Genomic DNA, 24,487 nt, shown 5'->3' on the forward strand with positions numbered 1-24,487 from the left:
TTTCAAGTAGGCCCAGCTCTTGGAACATTTCAAAATGGTCAACACCAATCAGCATATTGCTTTGCTGTAGGGAGTTTGCACCTCAGTAGATGAAATGTTTGTTATAGCAAAAATGTTTTCATTCTTTTAAAAGTGTTGTAACAGTTTAATAACAAAAGTGGCAGTAATGATGACACCCTTCATATTACAAATCACGTTATTGGGTTTTTCTCTGTATATGTGTCTACTTTTAATCACAAAAATCTTTATACTAACCTGGGTGAAGGATACTTTGTTGGAAAACTTCTTTGTTTCAGAAAACCAGGAACAGCATCAAGCACCACTAAGTCAAATATTGTATAGAGTGAAACTTCTCATTCTCAGCAGAAACAATGTACTTTAAAACAAACTTCAAGGGAGCAACCTGAAGTTGTGTTAATTTCTTCATTTCCCACATTATTGTGACCTTTTAGAGTGAGACAAACAAACATCTTTATATATCACTCCTTACGTGTAGAAGACATCTGAGATTATCAGTTTAGTTTTAGTCTGAATGGAATTATTGGCAGGATCTGTCATAAACCTACAAAAAAAACCAAAGTAATTTTTCTGATTGGAACCATTGAGCAGAGGCTAGGTTTTCACCACCTTGACTTGGGCTGGATTGTAGATGAACTTCGTTTTGGCCCAATACAGACACATACATTTATTAAAGACACAAAAGAATTGCCTTTATTTTAAATCTTTCGTGGCCTCAAAGTGTTTCACAACCAATTAAGTATTTTTGAAACGTGATACTGTCGTATTATAGGAAATGTAGTAGACAATTTGCGCACAGCAAAATCACAGACAATGATGAGATGATGGCCAGATAACGTTTTAGTGATTTTGGCTGAGAGATACATTTTGACAAGGACATTAGAGAGAACTTTCCTACTCTTCCAATTGTGCCTTTGGATTTTTTGACATCCACCTGAGAGAGCAAGTGGTTTAACATCTCACCTGACAGCACAACATTGCCTCAGTATTACACTGAAGTGCCATCTTACATTATGTCCTCAATGCCCTAGAAGAGGATTTGAAACGGCAACCTTTTGAATTGAGGCATAAGTGTTACACTACTTACAGTCTATACATACTGAGTCTCTCTTTAAGATCAGTTGTAAACAGTTCCATCTGGCTCGATTCTCAAAATCTGGAATGAATCTGGTGTGTGTGTGTGTGTGTGTGTGTGTGTGTGTGTGTGTGTGTGTGTGTGTGTGTGTGTGTGTGTGTGTGTGTGTGTGTGTGTGTGTGTGTGTATGGGGGAGGGGAGATTTGCTGGTGGATTCTCCATAATCTTTAATTATTTGAAGCAGAAGAGACGCAGATCATAGAAAGGAATGCAAAAGCTATTGATAAAAGATTATTCTAACATTATAGAATGATACAGAAAGGAAGGACACTGGAGAGAACTTCTTGTTATTGGACCAACACGCTTATGCTGGCTCTTCAGATAAGACACCCAATGAATCTCACCTCCCTGCTCTTTCCAACAGCCCTGCAATTTCATTTCCTTTAGGTACTTATTCCTTCCCTTTAATAGTTATTAATGAATCAGCTTCTACCACCCTTCTAGTCAGCACATTCAGGCAGATCACAACAAATCACCATTTCCTCATCTCACTTCATGTCAGAAAACTAAGGTCGTCTATCAACCAGCTCTGACAGTAAAACATCCCCTCCCCCCACCCATCCCCCAGCAATTAAGATCAAAAGCAAAATCCTAGTAAATGTGAATTACTTTCTATATCTTTCCTCTTGATGAAGGCAAACACAGAGGATGAAATTCATCATTGCTTCCAATGTGCCAACTCAGCCTTTGGCCAACTGAGGAAAATAATATTTGGGTACCAGGATCTCAAACTAGTGACTAATGTCATGGTTTGCCAAGTAGCAGTAATCCCAAAACTCCTGTACTCTTCGTAGACTTGGACCTACAGCAGGAATCTCAAAGCGCCAGCAGAGTACCATCAGTGCTGCAAGATCCTCAAAATCTAGTGGCAAGAAAGTAGAATCCTCTCCCAAGCTAACTTGCCCAACATCGAGGCACAAATCACCCAAAAACAGCTGTAGCTGGATCTTCTAGGCCTCCCTGTCTGAAGAGACCTTGGGTTTGCACCAATAGGTCACTGATAGGTTTGGCAGCATCTAATTGTCTCTTTGTGGTACCATCTCTTGTCTTGCCAGCTGCTGCATCTCTTCTCTTACCTCTTTTCACTCCCTCCTTCACTGCTGTCCACCAACTCGGCAATTTGTTCCAAAAGTATGTGGTCCATGTCACAAGACTTAATGTCATGTTTGCAGACACCTTTGAAGTGAAGGGATGGGTACTAAGTGAGTCTAGTGCCAATGGTGAGCTGGCTGTAGAATATGTCTTTGGGGATCCTGCCAGTCTCCATGCAGCTCACATGTCCAAGCTATCTCAAATGCCACTGGCTCTGTATGGCGTAAATGTTGGGAATGTTAGCTACCTTCTGTGTTGGAGATGTGGTCCTACCACCCAATGCCGAGGATTTGCTACAGGCAGCATGGGTTAGGACATGTTGTTCATATGCCTGATACCAGATGCCCCACCCCCCCAAAAGTAACTGATCTATTTGGAATTCGGTAGCAGCAGGACATTTCCAGGAGGAGGGTGGAAATGTTTTATGGGCAGCATGGTGACACAATGATTAGCACTGCTGCCTCACAGCGCCAAGGACCCAGGTTCAGTTGCGGCTTGAATCAGTCTGTGCGGAGTTTGCACATTCTCCCTGTGTCTGCCTGGATTTCCTCTGGGTGCTCTAGTTTCCTCCCACAGTCCAAAGATTTGCAGGTTACATTGATTGGCCCTTAGTGTCAGGGGGTTTATCAAGGTAAATATGTGGGATTAAGGGATAGGACCTGAGTGGGATTGTTGTCAGCGCAGACTTGATGGATTGAATGTTCTCCTTCTGCACTGTAGGGATTCTATGATTCTTTGTCCTCAAAGCATCCTTGAAGAGGTCAAGCATATCCATTGACTCAAGGAAGACCTGGCTTGTGATCAACCAAAATGGAGAAGGCTCACAGAGGAAGGCACCAAACACATGGAGAGACTTTATCAGGAACGTCAAGGTGTCAAAGGGTGCGCACAGACCTTCATACAACCCATCTACTCAACACATCAAGAACTATCTGTCCCACATGTGGCAGGGTCTGCAGATGGCACATTGGGCTTAACAGCCATCATAAAATCTATTGAAACAACTTGGAATAAGTTATCCTTGATCATGGATTACTGACTCAGAAAAAGAAAATTAGCCCCCAATTGCCTTAAATCTGAGTCTTCTAGTTAGCAACTCTCTAATCACTGGAAATAGTTTCTTCTTATTCACTCTATTTGAACACCTCTTTCAGACCACTTCTTAACTTTTTCTGCTTCAAGGAGGGCAACTCCAGCTTCTCCAATTTCGCAACAAAACCTTTTAAAATTTATTCTTTAATGGGATGTGGGCTTTTCTGACAAGGACAGCATTTGCTGCCCATTCCTAATTGCTCTTGAACTGAGTGGCTTGCTGCACCATTTCTGAGTCAACAGCACTGCTGTGTGTCTGGAGTCACATGTAGGGCAGGCAGCAGATTTCCCTCCCTCAAGGATGAGTTAACCTGATGGGTTTTTATGACAATCAACAATGGTTTCATGGTCACCATTATTGACATTAGCTTTAAATTTAGGATTATCAATTGAATTTGAATTCCACCAGCTGCCAAGCTGAGATTTGAACCCTTGTGCCCAGGACATCTTCCTGTGCCTCTGCATTACTAGTCCAGTGACATTATATGCCGTTATCTCCCCAAAGTCCTGGTATAATTTTAATAAATCTCTTCTGCATCCTTTTCATTGGACTTGACATTGGTCCTTTCTCAAGTGTGGTGCCCAGAATTAAAACATAGTACTCAAGCTGAGGTCTAACCAGTGTTTAATTAAAGTTTGGCTTAACATCCCTATTTTGTTCTGTCTTCCTATATTAAGGATCCCATAATTTTAAAGCCTTCTCAATTTGTCATCTGCAAAGATTTGTGAAGGTATACTTCCACCGATTTTTTTCCTGCATTCTCTTTAAACAACTTTGTACCAACTAGTACAAAATTGTATCCTTTGCATTTCTCTTTACTAAAATTAGGTATATTAATTTTATATTATCATGCTGAGTGGGCTGCAACATTTTGTTCCAAAATGCATTGAAAATCCAACTCATGCTCAAGTGGTGTCAAATCCAATTTACAAGTGTTAATCTTTAAATGCCTGTAGGCAGTGCTGTGATAGGGCATTTTCATGTTAGATAATAGATCGAAAGCTAGTGCTAATCTGGTAGTCGATACTTTGTGCAGTTCTGTATGCTAGCCTCTGGATGGTTCTTTATCAGTATTTAAGTTCAAGCAGCAGATCTCAGAGGTTTTACTGCAAGTTTAGATGTTGTTGACCCAGATTTTGTGGTAGTATTACTGTACACCAGCACTCATGTACACTTCTATGCAGCCGACACATGCACGGTTTAATGTGGAGATTCAGAAGTTACTGTCAATTGTTCTATGCTTCTGCACAGTGTATGCTGTTGAAATCCTACAGACTACAAATAAATAGAAAGCAGTGATCTGATGAGAAGATTCCCTTTTATGCTTTAATATGGCTATTAAAAACATTGAAAAGTTACACTTTCTTACTTAAGTGTAACTGGGTTTTAATTATATTTTAAATCATAACTCTTGCTCATGAAAGGAGGAAGAGAGAGTGAGAGAGAACAAATAATTAATCTGATATCATTTGTGAGGAATATGTTGGAATCCATTATTAAGGAAGTGTAACACATCATTTCAAAAATCATAAAATGAATATGCAGAATCAACATGATTTTATGATGAGAAAATTGTGCTTGGCAAATGGGGTAGATAAAAGGAAACTGTATTTAGATTTTCAAAAAGTATTCAATAAGATGTCACATTAAATTTTGCTGCATAATTTTGCTAATCTTTTAAAACTCACCCAGTAAATAAATACATTAAAACATTTTTCAATGAAAGCATGCCTTTATCCAGGTTTATTGACAAATCTTTTCAGAAAAACTGGTCGACAAAACAATCAGCTCTATGTTATGGACTAATACAGATTTGAAACAGTTACGTGTTGGTATTAACTAGATGACAAATAAGCATTACCAAGTTAATGTAACTTATGGAAAATGTCACCTCTCTAAAATTTTGAATCAAGTTCTTTACGTTTTTTTATTAAAATGATCTAAAATGACAAAGAATATAACACTCAAAATGCCACATTATGAGATTAGAACATTTTCCTTTGGATCCAATTTGAAGCACCCTCTAGTGGAAAACTATTTCATTGCTTTTTGTAGAATCACAGATAAAATCCCAACAGTGCAGGAGACCATTCAGCTCATTGAGTCTGCACTGCTCCTCCAAAAGAGCCTCTTACCCGGGCCCACCCCCAACCCCTGCTCTATCCCGTAACCTCAGTTTGAGTATGAATTAAACTATATCAAAAAAGACAAAATAGATCACTGAGACAGTGGGACGGCGGCGCGGGCTCGTTGGGCCGAAGGGCCTGTTTCCCGTGCTGTGTTGTTCTTTGTTCTTTGTTCTATCCTACATACAGAACATAAGTGCATCATCTATTGTTACAGAAAATATTGTCACCTGATAAAGTAGAAATATTTGATATTGGTTTGAGGAAAATGCTAAGAAATAATTCATTATTATAATATGTACTGTTCTGTTGTTATGAGGTAGAATTTAAAGAAATGATAAATTTAAAATTAGGGGAACAGACACTAGCATAGATCAGCAAGAATAGAAGTGGCTTGGGATAGAATGCGGGCAGCAGAGATTTGGGCATACTGAAGTTTCTGGCGGATGGGAGGGTAGCCAAGAAAACATTGTAATTGTCAAGTCTGGAAGTTATAAACAAATAAACAAAGATTTCAGGAATAACTGAACTGAGGTAAGGATGGAAACAGGCAAAGTTATGAAGAGGTTCAAGGGGATGGCGGTTCATCTTGGAGTCAAACAGGTTGATAACAGTCCAATCCAGTCTAAGACAATGGCCAGGGCAGATAATTTAGTCAGCAGGGAGACTACCTAAAGTTCGTGGTGACTGATAAAGATGAAGGCTTTGATGAAAGAAGTTACAGTTCATCCAAAATTGGATGTCTGACAAAGATTTTGACAGCATGAAGGTAGATGAGAGGAAAAGAGAAGTTGTGAAAGGCAAGGGGTGCCAACACTTCAGTGTTGGTGTGGGTTCTCTTGAAATTGGATCAATCCACACTGATTGCGCAGTCAAGCACCATCCAGCTGGGTAATGAGTCTTTTTGCTTTCCAACTGGATAGGAAGGCTGTACATCACAAGGATGCTGACTAATGGCTGGAGTGTGGGATCAAAGTTGGCAACACTTGGAAAGGCATAGCTGTGTGTTCCCAGCCTTCACACAGAAAAGGACTCCATGACTTCAGAAGCTATAACCTCAGGGGGTTAGTAGATAGGAATCTTCCAGTTTCCCTTTTTGGGCCTGTGTTTTTTTTTGTTTGCTTTGCCTCTTCCAGAAGATTGTGGAATCTCCTAGTAGTGAGCAGTTACACAGCATGATTGGAGCTAGGGCTGGCTTTATGGACTGGCTGGTCATTTCTCCTATGACACAGAAGTCAGCAGATCTAGCAAAAGTATCCTCTTTGACTTGGAATCTGCTCCAGTTACAGTTCTGACGAAAGGTCATCCACCTAAAGCGTTAACTCTACTCCTCTTACCATACAAACAAAGTGCGACTCTAATTCGACACTAGGGATTTGGTCCAGTCTCTTCAAACTTAATCCCCAAAAGTCCCCTTTTCACAGAGGGGCACAACCAGTAGGAAATCATTTCTAATGAGATTTGGGCTTAATGCTGTTTCCCCCATCCACCAACTGCCTGACCTAAGAGTTTTGCAGCATTTCTGTGTTTGTTGATGCAGTTGCGATGGTGTTGCGGATGGGGCTGGGCTCTGACAGCTTGCTCGGCGTTACCCTAGCAGCCGCTGTAAATACTGCCCGGTAGGAGCACGGCACAGAGCACTGGGTGAGCTCGCAGCCGCTGGAAGGAGGGTCTCCAATAGCAACGACGGAACGTGCTCGCGAGACGGGAAGGTCTCCAATAGCAACAGTGGAACGTGCTCGCGAGACGGGAAGGTCTCCAATAGTAACTGTGGAACGTGCTCGCGAAAGGGGCGGGTCTCCAAAAGCAACGGTGGAACGTGGTCGCGGGGAGGGGCGGGTCTCCAATAGCAACGGTGGGGGGCTCGCTTGCTCGCCCGCCGGAGAGGAGAGGAGAGGCTCCAATAGCATCGGCGGGGAGCTCGCTTGCAGGAGGCAGGGTCTCCAATAGCAATGGCGGAACGTGCTCGTGGGAGGTAGGGTCTCCAATAGCAACGTCGGAACGTGCTCGCGGGAGGGGAGGGGAGGGAAGGTCTCAAATTGCAATGGTGGGAAGCTCGCTCGCTGGAGAGAGGGTCTCCAATAGCAACGGCGGGGAGCGCGCTCGTCGGAGGGAGGGTCTCCAATAGCAACGGCGGGGAGCGCGCTCGTCGGAGGGAGGGTCTCCAATAGCAACGGCCGAGCGTGCTCGCGGTATCGAATAGCAACGGCTCGGGAAGGGCTCTGGAGACAGAGCGAGGCGCTGGGAGAGCGGCTCCAAAGCCAGCCAGGACCGCCTGGCCACCCTGGCCCAGCTGTCACCTTAGCGGGCCGCTCCGGCGGAGGGTCGAGGTGAGGGATTTATTTCCAGGCCGGTTTCATTTTGTGTGACTCCCCGTTTCTCCTCCCACCCCCCCGGGGTCGCTTGTTTCCCGGCCCGGCAGAAGGGCCTGAGCCCCTCCGCCCTCTCCCCTGAGCTCCAGCGGTCTGACAAAGCAGCCTGAGCCTCGGCTGGAGGATTACATGGGAGTGAGGAGCTGGCGCTGCTGGCCTTGTGTCCGGCTGTCCACATCAGATTATTTTGGAGCTGTTATTATTATTGACTCCGGGTCTAACTTGTCCGCCTTTATTATCTGCCTCCTTGCTGGGACAGCTGATTTTTGTTTCCCTAACGCCGTTCTGGCTTCTTATCGATTGCCCCGAAACCAGCAACTGTGATTTTACTTCGATCTTCTTAAGGTAGATCTGAAATCTTTATTCGATTCTGAAGCTTTAGATTACTCAGTGGACTTGGTATGTTTGTTAAAAGTTATCAGTTCTTATTGTCTTAACTGCTGGAGGTTGTCAAGTTGTTACTTTGTGAGCAGATTTTCCGTGAATAGCATTGTCGAATCTGAAACTGGTTTATACCATTGCCATCCCCTAGTTTCACAGTCCACACAACAAGATGCAATGAACACAGGCCTTCTAAATTGTTAGCTTCATCCGAAGAGTCAGTTCAGTGTTATTCCTTGCAAGTTTCGTCAAGCTGCTTTTTCTGTTCTGCATCAAAGGACGTTTTCTGTCACTGTGGATTGAAGGTAGCTGACTGCTTCCAGTGACATGTCATGGTCAGGGTTGAAATGCAACACATTATCCCTTGTCCGAAAGAAGTGCTGGTTAGGTGCGTTGGCCATGCTAAATTCTCCCTCAGTGCACCTGAACTGGGGCCGGAGTGTGGCGAATAGGGGATTTTCACAGTAATTTCATTGGAGCGTTAATGTAAGCCAACTTGTGACGCTAATAAATAAACTTTAAAAGAACTTTTCACTGTGGTTTTCGTAGGATCATAGAGTCTGTACCGACGACAATCCCACCCAGGTCGTATCCCCGTAGCCCCACATATTTACCCTCCTAATCCCACCGACAATAAGGGACGATTTATCATAGCCAATCAACCTAACCCGCACATCTTTGGACTGTGGGAGAAAACGAGAGCACCCAGAAGAAACCCATGCAGACATGGGGAGAATGTGTGTATGAGGTTTGCACAGTCTCCCGTGGCTGGAATTGAACATGGGTCCCTGCTGTGAGGCAACAGTGCTAACTACTGTGCCACTGATTTTCTTGATACTAATCAGGGAGAAGAAGTTACATGAACGGGACTGACAGTTTCTATATGGGTGATTTGCACTGCATTTTTCTATTCATTGTGGGACATGGGCGTTGCTAGCTTGCCCATCCCCAGTTGCCCTTGAAGGCAGTGTTGAGCTGCTGTCTTGAATTGCTGCAGTCCATGTTCTGTGGGTTTGCTCACAATGCCATTAGGGAAGGAATTACAGGATTTTTGACCCAGTGACTGCGAAGGAATGGTGATATATTTCCAAGTCAGGATGGTGAGTGGCTTGGAAGAGAACTTGCAGCTGGTGGTGTTCCCAAGTATCTGCTGCCCTTGTCCTTCTGGATGAAAGTAGTCGTGAGTTTGGAAAGTGGTCTGTGTAAGGATATTTGATAAATTGCTGCAATGCATCTTGTAGATAGTACACACTGCTTCTACTGAGTATCAGTGATGGAGAGAGTGGGTGCTTGTTCGATATGGTGCCATTCAAACGGGCTACTTTGTCTTGGATGGTGTCAATAAGAACATAAGAACTAGGAACAGGAGTAGGTCATCTGGCTCTGCCATTCAATAAGATCATGGCTCATCTTTTTGTGGATTCAGCTCCACTTACCCACCAGCTTACCATATTCTTTTACTGTTCAAAAATTTGCCTATCCTTGCCTTTAAAAACATTCAATGAGGTAGCCTCAAATACTTCACTGGGCAGGGAATTCCACAGATTCACAACCCTTTGGGTGAAGAAGTTCCTCCTCAACTCAGGCCTAAACCTGCTTCTTATTTTGAGGCCATGGCCCCTAGTTCTAGTTTCACCTGCCAGTGGAAAGAACTTCCCTGCTTCTATCTTGTGTATTCCCTCCATAATCTTGTATGTTTCTATAAGGTCTCCTCTCATTCTTCTGAATTCCTCCAAAACCCCTCTTGAATGTTTGAGCTGAAGTGAGAAGCTTTCCATCACACTTCTGATTTGTGCCTTGTAGATGGTGGATAAGCTTTGGGGAGTCAGAAGGTGAGTTACTCGCTGCAGTATTCTGAGCCCCTGATCTGCTGCTGTAGCCACTGTGTTTATGTGATGAGTCCAGTTAAGTTTCTGGTCAGTCGTAACCCCAAGGATTTTGACAGTGGGAGATTCAGTGATGGTAACATCGTTGAATGTCAAGGTGGTTAGAGTGTCTCTTATGGTGATGGTTATTGCCTGGCATTTGTGTGGCGTAAATGTTACTTGCCACTTGTCAGCTCAAGCCTGAATATTGTCCAGATCTTGTTGCATTTTGAACATGACTACTTCAGTATCTGAGGAGTCGTAAATGATGCTGAACATTGTGCAATCATCAGCAAATATCACCACTTCTGCCTTATGATGGAGGGAAGGTCATTGATGAAGAAGTCTGAGTAGTGTTGAAGAGCAGAAGGATCTTGGGGTCCGGGTCCACAGGACTCTTAAATCGGCCTCGCAGGTGGAGGAGGTGGTCAAGAAGGCGTATGGTGTACTGGCCTTCATTAATCGAGGGATTGAGTTTAGGAGTCGGGAGGTAATGCTGCAACTTTATAAGACCCTTGTCAGGCCTCATTTAGAGTATTGTGCGCAGTTCTGGTCGCCTCACTATAGGAAAGATGTAGAAGCTATTGAGAGGGTACAGAGGAGATTTACAAGGATGTTGCCTGGACTGGGAGGCATGCCTTATGAAGTTAGGTTGAGGGAGCTGGGACTCTTTTCCCTGGAGAGACGAAGGTTGAGAGGCGACCTGATAGAAGTTTACAAAATGTTGAGAGGAATAGATAGGGTGGACTCTCAGAGGCTATTTCCCCAGGTTGAAATGGTTGCTACGAGAGGACACAGATTTAAGGTGCGGGGAGGGAGGTTCAGAAGTGATGTTAGGGGTAAGTTTTTCACTCAGAGGGTGGTGAGTGAATGGAATCGGCTGCCGTCAGTGGTGGTGGAGGCGAACTCGCTGGGGTCTTTTAAAAGACTTCTGGATGAGTATGTGGGGTTTAATGAGATTGAGGGTTATAGATAGGTCTGTAGGTTGGTAGGTGTTGATGTGATCGGCACAACTCGTGGGCCGAAGGGCCTGTTTGTGCTGTAGTGTTCTATGTTCTATGAAGCAGCTGAAGATTGTTGGGCCTAACACAGAACCCTGAGAGATGCCTGCAGAGATGTTCTGGAGCTGTGATCTCTGACCCTCCACAATCTCAACCATCTTCCTATGTACCAGGAATGACTACAACCAGCAGAGAGTTTGCCCCCGGTACCTATTGATTCCAGTTTTACTAGGGCTCCTTGCTGCCACGCTCAGTCGAATGCGACCTTGATGTCAAGGGCTGTCACTCTCATTTCATCTTTGGAATTCAGCTCTTTCACCCACGTTTGAACGAAGGCTGTAATGAGGTCAGGAGCTGAGTGACCCTGGCGAAACCCAAACTGGGGTCTTTGAGGTTATTGCTGAGCAGGTGTTCCTTGATAGCACTGTTGATGCTTTACTGAGGTGGCGCTTCACTGATGATCGAGAGTAGACTGGGTGATAATTGGCCAGGTTGGATTTGTCCTGCTTTTTATGTATAGGATACACCTGGGCAATCTTCCACATTATCGGGTAGAGCTTGGCAAGGGGAGCCGTAAGTTCTGGAGCATAAGTCTTCAGTACTATTACCAGTTATCAGGGCCCATTGCCTTTGCAGTATCCAGTGCCTCAAACCGTTTCTTGATATCACGTGGAGTGAATCAAATTCGCTGGAGACTGGCATCTAAGATGGCTGGAGGAGGCCAAGATGGATCATCCACTTGGCATTTCTAACTGAAAATTGCTGCGAATGCTTCAGCCTTATCTTTTGCACTGATGTTCTGGGGATATTTGTGGAGCCCCCTCCTCCAGTGAGATGTTTAATTGTCCACCCCATTCACGACTGGATGTGACAGGATTGTAGAGCTTAGATCTGATCGTTGGTTTTGGGATCACTTGCTATTTATGCAGTTTTGGTCCTATTTGGTAGTTTCACCAGGTTGACATTTTTAGGTATGCCTGGTGATCCTGGCATGCCTTCCTGCAATCTCCATTGAACCAGGGTTGATCCTCTGGCTTGATGGTAATGTTGAGTGGGGAATATGTCGGGCTATGGGGTTGCAGATTGTGTTGGAGTACAGTTTCACTGCTGTTGAGGACCCACAGCGCCTCATGATGCCCAGTCTTGAATTGCTATAACTGTTCATCGTTGGTCCCATTTAGCACAGTGATAGTGCTGCACAATATGTTGGAGGTTATTCTCAATGTGAACGGGGGCTTCGTCTCCACAAAGACTGTGTGGTGTCACTCTTACTGATACCGTCATGGACAGATGCATCTACAGCAGGCAGACTGGCAAGGATGAAGTCAAGTATGTATTTTCCTCTTGTTGGTTCCTTCACCACCTGCTGCAGACCCAGTCTAGCAGTTATATCCTTTCGGACCCCACCAGCTTGATCAGTAGTGCTGTTGCCAGACCACTCTTGATGATGGACTTTGAAATCTCCTACCCAGACTACATTTTGCCCCCTTACCAGCCCCAGTGCTTCCTCCAAGTGTTGTTCAACATGGAGGAATACTGATTCATTAGCTGAAGGAGAATGATACGTGATAACCAGTCAGAAGTTTCCTCGCCTATGTTTAATCTGAAGCCATGAAACCTCATGGGGTCTCAAATCGATGTTAAGGACTTCCAAGCAACTCCCTCCCGACTGTATACCACTGTGCTGCAACGTCTGCTGGGTCTGTCCTGCTGGAGGGACATATCCAGGGATGGTAATAGTGGTGTCTGAGGTGTTATCTAGAACAAAGAACAACCCAGCACGGGAAACAGGCCCTTCGGCCCAATGCGCCCGTGCTGCCGCATCACCCTACACCTATTCTACCCTGCATGTCTACGAATGGAACCCCTAACTTAGCCAGATTCAGGGGAGAATAGTGTCAATTTGGTAAAACCAATCAGCCTAAGAGCACATCTTTGGGGTGTGGGAGGAAACCGGAGCGCCCGGAGGAAACCCACGCAACCACAGGGAGAATGCGCAAACTCCCACAGACACAGGCCCAAATTCATGTATCTGCACAGCTAGCAGTGCTAGTCACTGAGCTGTTGTGGCGCCCGTCTACCGGTCCAGGATCAAGCACACACACCGACACGAAGTACTAGGCCACTCCCGGAACTTCCAAGAGCAGCCCACGCACGACTCACCGTGTGCATGCCCCTCGTTTGACACAAGGTGGACCTCCACCCGCGGAATAAAAAGACAAAAACGTTAATCTTACAAGCCTGCTTTTCTGGTGTCTCCCGAGGTTCTAACCTTATTTAATAGCCCCTACCATAACCCTCCATCCTCATTTCACTCGTGTCTATCTAACTGAACCTTAAACGAGTCCAACGTTCCTGCCTCCACCACCCTACTCGGTAGCGCGTTCCACACCCCCACAACTCTCTGCGTAAAGAACCTTCCTCTCACTTCCAAATTATACCTCTCCCCCCTCACCCTTAAATCATGACCTCTTGTGTTTGTGCCCAGTCTAGGGAGCAGTCTCTCACTATTAACTCTATCTATTCCCTTCAGTATCTTATATACCTATCTGTGAGGTATGATTCCATGAATATAATTACATCAGGCGGTTGCTTGACTAGTCTGTGAGACAGCTCTCCCAATTTGGGCACCAGCTCCCAGATGTTAGTAAGGAGGACTTTGCAGGGTCAACAGTACTTTTTTTTGCCGTTTTTTCCGGTGCTTAGGTCAATGCCAGGCTGTCCGTCTGGTTTAATTTCTTTGTTGAGACTCAGGAGTCCTTTGATTAGGATGCTGTGTATTTTTGCCCTTGTTTTCAGTCTTGATAGATTGTAGAACTTGCCATCTGACCTAGTGTGCAAGTTGACTCCTTCCATATCTGCAGGGAAGGCAAAAGTCAGGAGCATGCAGAAGAAGATGCCAAACAATCCGTGCACTAGGCTACAACCCTGTTTCACTCCATTCTTTACTGTGAAACCGTTGAAAGTAGAGTCATTAAACTCTACAGTGTAGCGAGTGTGGGTCCAAAAACACCATCCAAGGATGAAGCAGTTCTCTTAATTGGCACCCAATCCACCAGCTTAAAGATATATTCCTTCCATGCCTGATGAACAGTTGCAGCAGTGCCATCTACAAGATCCACTGCAGTAAGGCTTCTTCGACAGTACCCTCCAAGCTTGCAAACTCTAGCACTAAAAGGACAAGGGCAGCACATACATGGTAACAGCATTGCCTGCATGTACCCTCCAAGCCACGCACACTCCTGAATTGAAACTATATCACTGTTCCTTCAATGTCCTGGAAGAAAATTCTGAAACTCCCTTCCTAACAGCACTATTTGTGTACCTATGACCATATGGACTGGAATGGTTCAAGAAGGTGGCTCATCACCATCTTCTCAAGGGCAGTTGGGAATAAGCAACAAATGGTGGCCTAGACAATGATGCCCACGTTCTACGAAAACATTTTTTACGAAGTGCTGCTTGTCGTGGAAGGAGCGGATGAAACTGAGGAGCTTTTATGGACAGTTTTTTTGCAAAGTCTTGTAGAGCTGTGCTCTGCTGACTGAGTGCCTTAGCGAGATTCACCCAAGTACTGTAGCGAGGTATAAACTATTTCGTTTGCTTTCTTCATTGCTGGCATATGGAGAAGATCATGTCCGTAGTAGAGTTGCTTGTTTAAAAACTGTATTGTGCAAGTAAATTGAATATTTTACGTATGATCCTAGCAAAGGCTTTCCCTGAGATACTAAAGCGTGAAATGACCCTGTAGTTAGTTCAGTCTGTGTTGGCTTTGTTTTCGGACAACACAATGATTTTTGCATCCCGCACCACCTGTGGAATGGAATCTACCTTCAAGCAGAGAAGGAGAAGATTATAAAAATGTGGTAATAGATGGGACTTTCCATATTTTTGCAATTCGGTTGGAATTACAACTTTGCTGGGTGTCTTTCTATTTTCTAAGCAGTTTATGGCTTTCTCAAACTCGAGTGATGAAGGTTCTTCATCTAACTCATTCATGACAGGAAGGAAAGCACCAAGTGCGGACTGGGAGATGACTACCTTGCAGAAAACAGCTCCTGATAGTATTCAGTTCAGAGAGACATCTCCTTACTTCATGGGATCATAAAATCTCTACAGTGCAGAAGGAAGCCATTTGGCTCTTTGAATCTGCACTGACTCTCCAACAGAGCATCTTATCCAGGCCCTTTCCCCATAACCTAGTATATTTAGCCCACTAATTCCCCTAACCTACACATGTTGGGACACTAAGGTACAACTTAGCATGGCCAATGAATCTTACCAATCTTTGGACTGTGGGAAGAAACCAGAGCACCTGGAGCAAACTCATGCAGACACGGGGAGAGCATGCAAACTCCACACACAGTCACCCAAGACTAGAATCGAACCTGGGTCCCTTGCACTGTGAGGCTGCAGTGCTAATCACTGTGCTGGCCCATAGTGCCAGGTGAGTATTTCATCATCTTCTGACATGGATGACTTGCAGCTATTAAGAAAGGAAGCTCAGCAATTTCCAGCTTCATTGTCTAGGTGTATTTTGAGTATATCTTGGCAGTCAGAATCATAAATGTGGCTTCAATCTCAAAGGCAAAGCTCCCATGCTTGTTAATGTTCATCAAAAGGGTGGTTTCTTTGGTTTGGGCATGTCCACAGGATGGAAGACAGTTGCATGCTCAAGGAGTCTGCATGGTGAGGCAGCAGGAGCTACCTTCAGATGACCAGCTGGATGCAAAATGTTCTGCTTGAGGAATGCTTGCAAGCGTGACATGATGGCCCTAAATATTGATTATCACACTTGGGAGTCACTAGCTGACCAAGAAAGAAAATGGCAACATCACCTGTGGGTTGGTGTGCACTACATGATGACCAGTGGCTACAGCGGTTTGGCAACAATGTCAAAAACACTAAGACTTGGTGACTTCATGTGTGACAGAACCAGCTTCTCGAGATTGGCCTCTTTAGCTATCAACACATGAAGACACCCGATCTGAAATGGATTTGTTTACTATGTGTCCGTCAGCTTTTGTAGATGAAAGGATGCCGATGCAGAGGTTGGCTAACATTGTCATTTTATTTAAAAATACACTTTTTTTCGTTTCTTTGTACAGTTAATCTGAAAACTCGTAGATTACTTGTACTTCCCAGTGTTGTTGTTCTACCAGTTACAAACAATTGCAGAAGAATTCTTCTGAAATATTTCAGCTCTGTCTATTTCTTTTTTGTGGTATATTCAAACCTCAGGAACTATGTACTGTTGTTCACTGAATGTTCTTTTTGTGAAGTGTGCTGCCTGTGGTCATTTAAATAATCATCATTCTGAACAGGTGCGTTCCAGCTGCCAGTGACAGCTGACCTTAATAATACTGGTGTTGCTAGTGTGGATTCTTTGCAGGGAATGCTAGAATTGCAAAATGTACAAGGCCAATGTTCAGATTATAACTGAATATCACCTTCCTGTAGAGCTTCGAAACTTTTGTAGCGGGTAGGTCGTGCCTTACTAACCTTATTGAGTTTTTTGAAAAAGTGACCAAAGAGGTGGATGGAGGTAAGGCAGTTGACGTGGTATATATGGATTTTAGTAAGGCGTTTGATAAGGTTCACCATGGTAGGCTTCTGCAGAAAATGCAGATGTATGGGATTGAGGGTAATCTAGGAAATTGGATCAGGAATTGGCTAGCAGATAGGAGACAGAGGGTGGTGGTTGATGGTAAATATTCGTCATGGAGTTCGGTTACGAGTGGTGTGCCTCAGGGATCTGTTTTGGGGCCACTGCTGTTTGTAATTTTTATTAATGATCTGGATGAGGGTATAGTTGGGTGGATTAGTAAATTTGCTGATGACACCAAAGTCGGAGGTGTGGTAGATTGTGAGGAAGGGTGTCATAGTTTGCAGGAAGACTTGGACAGGTTGCAGAGCTGGGCCGAGAGGTGGCGGATGGAGTTTAATGCGGAGAAGCGTGAGGTAATTCACTTTGGTAGGAATAACAGATGCGTTGAGTATAGGGCTAACATAGAACATAGAACATTACAGCGCGGAACAGGCCCTTCGGCCCACAATGTTGCGCCGACCAGTCTTATTTTTAAAAAAAAAACATTGACCCACTAATCTAAACCAATCCCTTTTCGTCCATAAACCTATCCACCAATCTCTTAAACGCCCCCAAACTAGGCGCATTTACAACTGCAGCAGGCAGGGCATTCCAGTCCCTCACCACCCTCTGGGTAAAGAACCTGCCCCTGACATCCGTCCTGTAACTACCCCCCCTTAATTTAAAGCCATGCCCCCTCGTGCTAGATTTCTCCATCCGAGGAAACAGGCTATCACCATCCACCCTATCTAAACCTCTAATCATCTTATATGTTTCTATAAGATCCCCTCTTAGCCGCCTTCTTTCCAGTGAAAACAACCCCAAATCCCTCAGTCTCTCCTCATAGGACCTCCCCTGCATACCAGGCAACATCCTGGTAAACCTCCTCTGCACCCTCTCCAAAGCCTCCACATCCTTCCTGTAATGTGGGGACCAGAACGGCACACAGTACTCCAAGTGCGGCCGCACCAGAGTTGTGTACAGTTGCAACATGACGCTGCGACTCCTAAATTCAATCCCCCTACCAATAAACGCCAAGACACCGTACGCCTTCTTAACAACCTTATCTACTTGATTCCCAACTTTCAGGGATCTATGTACACATACACCTAGATCCCTCTGCTCCTCCACTCTATTCAAAGTCCTCCCGTTAGCCCTATACTCAACACATCTGTTATTCCTACCGAAATGGATTACCTCACACTTCTCCGCATTAAACTCCATCCGCCACCTCGCGGCCCAGCTCTGCAACCTGTCCAAGTCACCCTGCAAACTTCGACACCCTTCCTCACAATCTACCACACCTCCGACTTTGGTGTCATCAGCAAACTTACTAATCCACCCAACTATACCCTCATCCAGATCATTAATAAAGATTACAAACAGCAGTGGCCCCAAAACAGATCCCTGAGGCACACCACTCGTAACCGAACTCCATGATGAATAATTACCATCAACCACCACCCTCTGTCTCCTATCTGCTAACCAATTCCTGATCCAAGTACCTAAATTACCACCAATCCCATACATCTGCATTTTCTGCAGAAGCATACCATGGTGAGCCTTATCAAACGCCTTACTAAAATCCATATATGCCACATCTACTGCCTTACCCCTATCCACCTCTTTGGTCACCTTCTCAAAGAACTCAATAAGGTTAGTAAGGCACGACCTTCCTGCTACAAAACCATGCTGACTATCTCTAATCAATTCATTACTCTCCAAATAACTATAAATCCTATCCCTAATAATTCTTTCTAAAACCTTGCCCACTACAGAAGTAAGACTCACTGGTCTATAATTCCCAGGGAAGTCTCTGCTCCCCTTCTTAAACAATGGGACAACGTTCGCTGTCCTCCAATCTTCCGGTACTATACCAGAGACCAACGACGACCTGAAGATCAGAGCCAGTGGCTCTGCAATCACCTCTCTTGCCTCCCATAGAATCCTAGGGTAAATCCCGTCTGGACCAGGGGACTTATCTATTTTCAACCCATCTAGAATATCCAACACATCCTCTGTATCAACTACAATACTTTCTATTTTACACCCCTTCACCCCAGTGACCTCCTCAGCTACATTCATATCGTCCTGCGTGAACACCGAAGAGAAATAATGGTTCAATGCCTCTCCAATCTCTTCCGGTTCCACACACAACTTCCCCCTACTGTCTGTAACTGGCCCTAATCTTGCCCTGACCAACCTTCTGTTCTTGACATACCTATAGAACACCTTAGGATTCTCCTTAATCCTATCAGCCAAAGTCATCTCATGCCCTCTTCTAGCCCTTCTTAACTCCCTCTTCAACTCCCTCCTAGCCAATCTAAAGCTTTCTACTGCACTACCCGAGCCCTCAAGCCTCATCCGAACATAAGCCTCCTTCTTCTTCCTAACCAACAAATCAACTTTTTTTGTGCACCATGGTTCCCTAGCCCTACCAATTCCTCCTTGCCTGACAGGGACATACCTATCACAGACCCACAGTAGCTGCTCCTTGAAAAAACTCCACATTTCAGACGTTCCTAGTCCCTGTAATCTCCTAGTCCAACCAATGCTTCCTAATTCTCTCCTAATGGCCTCATAATTACCCTTCCCCCAGCTAAAACTACTGACCCGAGGTTCATGCCTATCCCTTTCCATCACTAAGGTGAACGTAACCGAATTGTGGTCACTATCACCAAAAAGCACACCAAAAAGTAACGGGAGGACTTTGAATAGTGTGGATGAACAGAGGGATCTAGGTGTATGTGTACATAGATCCCTGAAAGTTGGGAATCAAGCAGATAGGGTTGTTAAGAAGGCATACGGTGTCTTGGCGTTTATTGGTAGGGGGATTGAATTTAGGAGTCGCAGCGTCATGTTGCAACTGTACACAACTCTGGTGCGGCTGCACTTGGAGTACTGTGTGCAGTTCTGGTCCCCACAATACAGGAAGGATGTGGAGGCTTTGGAGAGGGTGCAGAGGAGGTTTACCAGGATGTTGCCTGGTATGGAGGGGAGGTCCTATGAGGAGAGACTGAGGGATTTGGGGTTGTTTTCGCTGGAAAGAAGACGGCTAAGAGGGGATCTTATTGAAACATATAAGATGATTAGAGGTTTAGATAGGGTGGACAGTGATAGCCTTTTTCCTCGGATGGAGAAAGCTAGCAGGAGGGGGCATGGCTTTAAATTAAGGGGGGGTAGTTACAGGACGGATGTCAGGGGTAGGTTCTTTACCCAGAGGGTGGTGAGGGATTGGAATGCCCTGCCTGCTGCGGTTGTAAATGCGCCTAGTTTGGGGGCGTTTAAGAGATCCGTGGATAGGTTTATGGACGAAAAGGGATTGGTTTAGGTTAGTGGGTCATTGTTTTTTAACTGGTCGGCGCAACATCGTGGGCCGAAGGGCCTGTTCTGCACTGTAATGTTCTATGTTCTATGTTCAAGTCACAGTGTATACTTACAACACCTTTTATATGGAAATACCCCTCAAAGTACATCATTGTATTTTAATTTGATAAAAATAGATGTCAGGACCAAGATGATGATGATGATGATGATACGGTGTTATCAAGAGAGGCGTGTTTTCAGGAAGATCTTATAAGAAGTGAGGGAAATGAAGAAGCAGAGGGATTTAGGAAGAGGATTTTAGAGCATGGGGCTGAGGTGGATAAAGGCACCACGTTCAGGTGAAAGAAATGGGATTGCATTACAGACCAAAAAGGCAAGCAAATGTCGTGGCCTGTAGTATCGAGAAAGCCAGAAATTTGCAAACAAGGGCAAGAATTTTAAATTGGAACCATTGGGAGATTGGTATCAGTGTAGGTCAACAACAAATAGGAATGATGGTATGCAGCATAGGACAGACAGTTGGGAATTAGATGAACTGAAGATTGCGGAGTTGTATGAACTAAGTATTACAAGTGATCGTGAGAGCTTTGGAAGAGCTAGGAAATGCTAGATGGATGGAAGGGTAGTGTTTGTGGTAGAGTATGGAGAGGGTACATTAGCAGTTGTTCAAGTTGGTTAAATAGAATGCTGAGATTCTAAACATTGGTTCAACTTGAACAGTGGTGGTCTTGGTATTTTTTGTGGTGCATTCTGAAGATGATGGCTTCAGCTTATCCAGTGTTTAACTAGAGGAAATTGTAGTTTATTTAAGATTGAATACAGAATGTGTTACAGAGAGCAGTAATTTTTTTCATATAGGGAATCAAATAGGCATCTGATAAAGAACAATGGTACTTAACCCTACGATCTGTGAATTTTTGGATTGTCTGGATGAACCAAAATATATTTTCCAGTCTTACGTATTCCCATGTGTGAAATTTCACTCATAATCTGGGCCTTCATCAGGTAACTGATGCTTGATGTGAGCAAAGTCCAGTTGACAAATTTTTTGTTTTTACGTTGGTTCAAAATGAATCCCCATTTATGTTCTTCTAACTTCTGATTAAATGTGCAGTTTTAATCTACAGCAATTTTTAACCTCAGTTTTTAAAAGTGTGCTGTATTAATATTTTTTCATGCTCTTTCATTGTTGACAGTATCTAGAGAAAAAATGTCACTCAAAACAAAGTGTATATGAACCAGTCCAGTGTTTTACAGATTACTTGTATTTACCAAATAACTGATAATGGCCCAACAAATTATTTGAGGGTATACGATTAACACTTCATCTTAATCACCAATGTTAAGTCAACCCAAAGAATATCCATTAAACTCAACCATCCAAACCTGAGTACCTTATGGCGTTGCCCTTATCCCTTAGTCCACGAGCAAAGGATCTTTCATATCCTTTTGTAACGTTGGCATCACCTCCTGCAAAAGTAAGGTGGTGGAGGCAAGCACGCTGGAGTTGTTTGAGTAACTTAGACAGGCACATGAGTGGGTTGGAGATGGGAGGATATAGGAGATTGTTTTAAATAAGGTTCATTAGCATTGGGATGCCCCTGGTAATGTAAAAGGAAATGGTATGATAATAATGTTTTGTCTCTTCTAATTCAGAGGTTTTAATTTGGTCCGCCTTGTTGCCCAACAAGGGGCATACACGCGATGGGTCGTACTTGGGCTGCTCTTGAATGTTCGAGATTGGCCTAGTGCTTCATGTCGTTAGTGTGTGCTTAAACTGGACCAGATGCTGGGCAACACGACAGCTCAGTGACTATCACTGTTTGCTGTGCAGACACATAGATTTGGGCCAGTGTCTGTGGGAGTTTGCGCGTTCTCCCTGTGCTTGTGTGGGTTTTCTCTGGGTGCTCTGGTTTTCTCCCACACCCCAAAGATGTGCTATTAGGCTGATTGGAAGTAATAAATTGTCCCTAAATAAGTTTCCCTCAACGTGGATTGCCATAAAACAATAGATAAGGGTCATGGGTGGAGGGGGGACTGGTAATGTTAAAATGGCAGCGCGGGCTCGTTGGGCCGAAGGGCCTGTTTCCCGGGCTGTTTTTGTTCTTTGTTCTAAAACCTTCAGTCTTGTCACCAATTAAATATTTATTCAAATTCATTTTGAATAGAAACATTTACTGCTTTTATATAATCTGAGGGAAGAAAGCACCAGATGGTTTTTTTTAAGTCGTACATGAGGCTTGTTTATTTCAATTTGTGTTTTAGTTTAGCAGCTGGAAAAGTCATCACTATAGTCTATTCATTTCACTTTTCGGAAGATGAGGATTATGTCGCTCTTCAGTTGTTTTCCTAGTGAAAGTAAGTTTAGCTTTGTTAGCCTCAGCATAGGAACATAAGAGTGATTGGATTCTGGAACAAACTCCCTGACAGGGTGGTGGAGGCAGGTTGATCAAGGTATCAAAAGGATTCCTCTCTGAAATGAAAGAATATGCAAGGTTATGGGAATAAGGCACAAGAATGGGATTAGATAGAATGCTCTTTCAGAGAGCCAGTGCAGACTCGGGCCAAATGGCCACCTGCATGCGAACAATTCTGATTCTGTATTGAGCAAGCTTCTTTAAATATAATCTTATTTTAAAGAAAAACGTTAGTCATGCTATCAGTTTTTATGCTAGTTACTGACAGTGATTTGACAGTGGTTCAGTGTCAAAAAAGCTTTTTAGGATAGTGATTAACTAATTCAACATTTGTACTAACAAGCATAGCACAGTGTTGAAAAATTGTTATTTGTGAGGTTGGTAATACGTATGCTTTTCTGTCTCCTCAGATGATCTAGCTGTATGACAAAACTATTTCAAGGTAGTTAGAAACTTGATATTTTATGATTCAACATGTACAATATTTCATCAACAAATGTGGCATTGGTCATGCTTTCATACGCTTTGAGTATAACCTGCTCCTCTGAAATTTAGACTCTCTGATTTTATTTTTATTCTTCAGGCATTCAGGTATTGGCTGTCAGCAAATCTTGACTTCTTCAACAGTATATTTGAGCATCAATCCCTAGTGAGATTTTGTTTTGTGTTTCCTGTGTTTGATCTTTAGCAGACAGATTAAAATTTTCACTTATCGCTATTGAGTGCCCTAAATAAAGGGATTATAGACATCAAAGTGGCAATAAAGTTTCTGTCCTCTTAATTAGGCTGTCTGTAGAATAGGTGTTCTGCAAATTGGAATAATCGCACTGCTAAATTAGGGAGCATCGAATGTGGTTTTTTGTTTTTGTGTGGGTGCATGGGAGTGTGGTGGGGAATAAGGACAGTGTTGTTCTGTGCTGTCTTTGCTTCATAAGCTATACGAGTCAAAAAAAGTTCCAATTGCCAGCACAGCATTGCCTTACTTTGATAAAAAATTTACAGGATTGCATTCCACTCACTGAAAAATGATTTATTTTTATTTTCAAGCCCAAAGGTTGTGGATGAGAACTGTCTTGGACCAACATGGAATCCCAAGATGGATACTTTAATGAAGACACTACAGTAGATTCAGAAACTGAAAGAATTCTGCAGTCTGGTAAAGCTAGTTCACGAAGAAAGTTTGTACCAAGTGGTAATAGCTCATGCAGTGACAAAAAAAAGAAAATCAAATCACTTCAAAGTAGTGGGAACACAATGAGAGATTCAGTGAAGACTAAAAAGGACATGGACTATGATAAAAATAGTGACTCCTATTATTCAGATGATTATGATAATTCATCATATACATCTGATCAGTATTACTCAGAAACCTCCAGATCCAGAACACCTAGTCCTAAGAGAAAAGGACAAGCAAAACAAAAGTCTCTCAATCTAAACCATAATCAAGGTAAGCTTGTTCATTTTATTTGTAACTATAGTTTAAATCATTTTTGGGCAGAATGTTAAGAGAAATTACTAATGATATCCTGTAATTTTAAAAAGTGAATTTAGGAGAACTTGATTCAGCCTGAAGAAACTCCTTAGCTGGTTTAAGGATGCCATTGAGTAATAGCGGAATTCCTTACCTTTACTCCCTTTTGGACTGAAAAGCATGACTTGAAAGACAGTTTAAAAGGATCAAGGATCATTTCTGGACTTAACAAGAAGTTGGTTCAAAAAATGGAAAAGAAGAGTATTCAGGAGATGTGCTTATTTCATTCTGTGGATTGTAGAAGACATCCCTCACTGTTTACTCATTGGCAGATTAAAATGTGTCTTCCAATCATCCCAGATATATGTGCCTGTATATACATACGCATTTAAAGAGCTATCACTTTTACAGTTGCATCCAAGCACCTTGGCTTTGTTGCTGTGCATTAATAAATGCTGAATCAGCTGACTTTGAGTCTTTATATATTTGAAAATTGCAAGTATTATGTTACATTGACAGGTGTTAAATTCCATGGTCTTTTATTGTTTGTAGTTTACATTAGTGACATGAATACTGATATTGATTTATCAATTCTGATCACC

At 43.4% G+C, this 24,487-nt stretch overlaps 1 protein-coding gene across 4 annotated transcripts in view; it reads left to right on the plus strand.

The window, feature by feature from the left end:
* Positions 1 to 7,350: 7,350 nt before the first annotated feature.
* lca5 (lebercilin LCA5) overlaps positions 7,351 to 24,487 on the plus strand; it is an 86,112-nt gene continuing 68,975 nt past the window's right edge. Inside the window, exons 1-3 of one of the 4 annotated variants that reach the window (XM_080192803.1) lie at positions 7,379 to 7,439; positions 22,825 to 22,856; positions 23,462 to 23,861. In XM_080192803.1, the coding sequence (XP_080048929.1) occupies positions 23,498 to 23,861 (364 nt within the window). In that variant the 5' untranslated portion in view covers positions 7,379 to 7,439; positions 22,825 to 22,856; positions 23,462 to 23,497. Of the gene's footprint in view, positions 7,440 to 7,584; positions 7,795 to 8,058; positions 8,182 to 22,824; positions 22,857 to 23,461; positions 23,862 to 24,487 lie in introns of those variants that run through there. The other 3 variants (XM_080192801.1, XM_080192800.1, XM_080192802.1) reach the window with 3 other exon arrangements.

The sequence above is a fragment of the Carcharhinus amblyrhynchos genome, chromosome 7 (genome assembly GCF_965287045.1).
Source record: "Carcharhinus amblyrhynchos chromosome 7, sCarAmb.v2.hapA, whole genome shotgun sequence".
NCBI lineage: Eukaryota > Metazoa > Chordata > Chondrichthyes > Carcharhiniformes > Carcharhinidae > Carcharhinus > Carcharhinus amblyrhynchos.